At 53.4% G+C, this 3,791-nt stretch overlaps 1 protein-coding gene across 1 annotated transcript; it reads right to left on the bottom strand.

Annotated features, from left to right (window-relative positions):
• Positions 1–2,012: 2,012 nt before the first annotated feature.
• PUNSTDRAFT_137517 (uncharacterized protein) lies at positions 2,013–2,414 on the bottom strand (the record flags this gene model as incomplete). The annotated part of the gene is made up of 1 exon (XM_007387161.1): positions 2,013–2,414. The coding sequence occupies one exon, from the start codon at positions 2,412–2,414 to the stop codon at positions 2,013–2,015; it is 402 nt and encodes a 133-aa protein (XP_007387223.1).
• Positions 2,415–3,791: the final 1,377 nt, after the last annotated feature.

The following is a 3,791-nucleotide window of genomic DNA, read 5'->3' as shown; positions in this document are numbered from 1 at the left end:
ATCAGCTGACCGAGGCTTGTTAGACAGGTGAGAACGGTCCTATGCAGCAATGACTGTTATCGCCTGCAGCTGTAGATATGCTTTGCCTTTTCCGCGTTGCATAACGATTTGTTCGTCCCGATACCGGTTTCCATTCGGTTTGCCTACTGCCCAACGTCGTCACATGACAGTGATTCCCGTATCATCTTCGCGGAAGCACCGTTGCAGACTGTTGCAGATAGATCCACGCTAAACCGTCTTGTGGCTTGCGGAACCTGATCTGAGGCTGAATACGGAGATGATGACGATACCGTGGGATCCAGTACCAGACACCACTGGAGCAAATCTTCCTATCGAGAAATGAAACCGATGAAGCAAGGAAAGCGATGGCGAATTACGTCATCTCCACCTTCTCAGGCCCCGTGCCGGGTTGCCGCAACGTGTCTTGGGAACGAACCACCATCGCCGGACGAGCGGACTCGAGATCTCGCAGACAAGTGTTGTCGTCGTTCGCAATACGCCTGAGCCTGCCACGAGGATCCCTGCACACATGACTGCATTAGAATCGCCGAGAGGGAACATGTCCTCAGCTAGCTTACGATTTTTCACTGGCTTTGCTTGATGTGATCATCGCTGTTAGGAAGTCCGCCTTCGCCAAGGGGAAGTATGGAAAGCAAGAGTGAGCAGCTCATTTGCCGAGTTCATTTGGCTAAGCGAGGGCTGTGCTGTGGCTGGGACCCCAGATACCGGCTATTTCAATGCGTATACTGCAGTTATCAGTGTACATACAGCATGGATTCAATGCCATCCCAAATTAAGAGTGTGCTCTTACTTCGCCTCAGACTGACTGTATCGTTCATATTGCATACACGCCCGGAACGCTCCTCAAGCCTATGCCCCTATTTGTATTTTCCCACACTTAGTCGATTTTTTTGTCCTCCGTCCTCGACGCAGGACAAAACTCCAACAATTTTCCCACGTATCACGTGATCTCAGCTTGTCGTTTTCTTGTTTTGTGCAACAGAGGCATAACAGAAAAACAGCAAGTAAATTCACATGACAGATTCAGTGTCAGCCACAAGTGCATTCCAAACTGACAGGTGCTCCACGCCTTCATCACCATCACACAAGTAGATCGCAATGTATGTCCAGAAAACTGTGGGAACACCTGAAAGACAGAGTAATCGGGATGTTGAATGAGAGTGGCTGCACGTAGCCCTTAGTGAAGTGAGATACGGTTTTTCAGAGTGTTGAAGTAGCTTATTCTCAGAGGAATAACAATTTTGTAATGTATGGCGAACAGTATGCCAAAAAGAACTTAAGTTCACTTAGTTGACCCTGTATCGCTCACCAAACACTTGGGGGACAATAAGATAGAGATTTGAGACCGTAAGGGCTTCTTTTATATGTGTAAAATGGTAATATATTGGCAGGAGGCTCGTAGCTATGTTGCGTTGGAGTCATAATAAAACTTCAAGAGGAGGAGGAGATAGGGAAGATGATTCTGAAATTGGAGAGAGCATCCTGGATGGCCACTCAAGCGCTATAGACTTGGACAGGAACTGGGGAAAGCTTTTAGAAGGGTCCGGGCGGTGTCATAGCGAGGGCAACGAGCGGCGGCACCGGATTTTTGGATGAGGAGAGGTGTTGAGGCAAAAGTAGCCCAGTTATCAGCGGTTAGGGGTATGGCGAAGTCGGTCCGACAGGTCAAAAGGTCAGAGAATAGTTGCATGCAGTTGGCCAGATAGTTTTGGAGCCGGAGGGTGCTCGGAGGAAGCGTCCAGAGCCAAGAGGGAGGAGTTGAGTAGAGGCGCGGCGCGGTGGTTCCAAAAGTGGTAAGTTCCCACACCCGATTAAGCAGGTGGCGGGGCGGGGCTTCGCTCACGCGGTTGCGTCGGGCGTCGGGAGGCGAGACTCGTCGCTCATGCATATCTCGCGAACCACTCGCTCGTTCGCTCTGGTCTCCTCAGGTATAATCGTATATTACTGATATCTCTACCTTACGATATCACGGCACGACAGCGACCCGTACGTCATTGAAGGCTGCACGACATTGAGCGAGGGGGGCGGGGGGTATGCAGCATGGAGGACGGGGACGTTGCAGTGTTGAGCGCTGCGGTGAGGAATGGAGGGCGGGGTGTGCAGCGTCGAAGAGGCCGCGGGCTGCGCGAGGCGTTGAGGGCGGGGGCGCTTGGAGGCGGGGCGTGCATTGTGGAGGAGGTCGAGGGGCGGGGTGTTGAGCGCCGGGGCGGACGGTGTTGAGAGCGGGCGAGCAGTGTTGAGGGCAGGCGGATGGGTGCGGCGTTGAGCGCGGTCGTGCGTGGCATGGAGGGCAGGGCGTCGAGGAGCCCGGGAAGCGGGGCTTTGGGCACCGGGGCATGCAGCGTTGAGGGCAAGCAGGCGGATGCGACGGTGAGCACAGCGGTGCACGGCATGGGCTATGCATCGTTGAGGAGGCCGGGGGGGTGGCGCTTTGTGAGGCCGTGGCATGCGTGCAGCGTCGAGGACGCTGGAGGCGTTGAGCGCCCCAGCGCGCACAGTCCTGAGCACGATCCGGCCCGCGGCCCGATCGGGCGCTTCAGTGCGCTAGCACGTTGGCACAGCCACTACCAAACAAGGTCACGTATGTGGCGCACGTGAACGCGTCGTGGACGTGTCGATGCAACGCGTTCGGTCAGCATAAATACCGGAGACAATCCCGGCCACTCTGCCTGTGGCACCCCATTAGTGCCATATACCCAATTATTTTTTTTCAAGCAGACGTGCCCGAGGGTGGACGGTGGAGTCCCTGAAAACCCGAGATCGCCTCCGTCTAGCACCTATCATCCCTATGCCCCGGCAATGTACTTCAAGTGCAACACGCAGAGGATCACAAATCCCAATGTGAGGAAGGAGGACGCTCTGAAAGTGATGGACCAGACAATCGCAGTGCACTGCTGATGTCTTAGGTTGTGCACATGTATGGCTTAGATCATATCTTCCTGTGCCCAATGTCAACAGCCAGAATATTACAACTACAGTATTAAGAGTACGTGGGCACCCGTCTTCGGAATTTCAGGAATGGCATTGACTTCATGCTGTATGTACACTGATAACTGCAGTATACGCATTGAAATAGCCGGTATCCGGGGTCCCAGTCACAGCACAGCCCTCGCTTAGCCAAATGAACTCGGCAAATGAGCTGCTCACTCTTGCTTTCCATATCTTCCCTCCCAATTTCCTCCTTATGACGCGCAGGAGACCGTCGGTCTCGGCTCTACCGTGTTATCGATATAAGATAAAGTCGAGGCAAATCATGGATGGAGGATTCAGTGCTCACAGAGATTGCGCGGAACCCCTGATGAAACATTGACGACCAGAAAATGGCAGCCCTTGAAGGCGCTCAGTTCACGTTGAGTCCCTATCGCCCCGCAAGTCGTACGGCCAACGTTTCTCCCTTCAAGAGCGCGTCATTTATCATAGTATATCGTGCCCGGAGTTCCTTAAACAATTATGCATAGATTCGGGGACTCGAGGTCGGATCGGAGTCAAGGAGAAAAACCAGTGGCGTGAGAACATACATCAGTCCCCCGTCGCGTAGCAGCCTGTAGCAGCCCCATCGACGTCCTCTCTGAGCCACACCTGGTACTTAAGGGCCATGATGAGCTACCGTCACAAGTTTGACTCGCACCAATGCCTTTATCTATTCCAGGGATGACGCACATATGCGACAAACACTCGCCCCTATTAGAATGGCGCGACAAGCAAGCTGAAATACCGTCAAGTTCATCCAAGTGACCGCTGAAGCGGGCTTTACAAGTGACTGGCTGTTC

The sequence above is a fragment of the Punctularia strigosozonata genome (assembly GCF_000264995.1).
Source record: "Punctularia strigosozonata HHB-11173 SS5 unplaced genomic scaffold PUNSTscaffold_13, whole genome shotgun sequence".
Taxonomy (NCBI): Eukaryota; Fungi; Basidiomycota; class Agaricomycetes; order Corticiales; family Punctulariaceae; genus Punctularia; species Punctularia strigosozonata.
The sequence above is the reverse complement of the archived record's forward strand: the minus strand, read 5'-3'. Positions and strand labels throughout refer to the sequence as shown.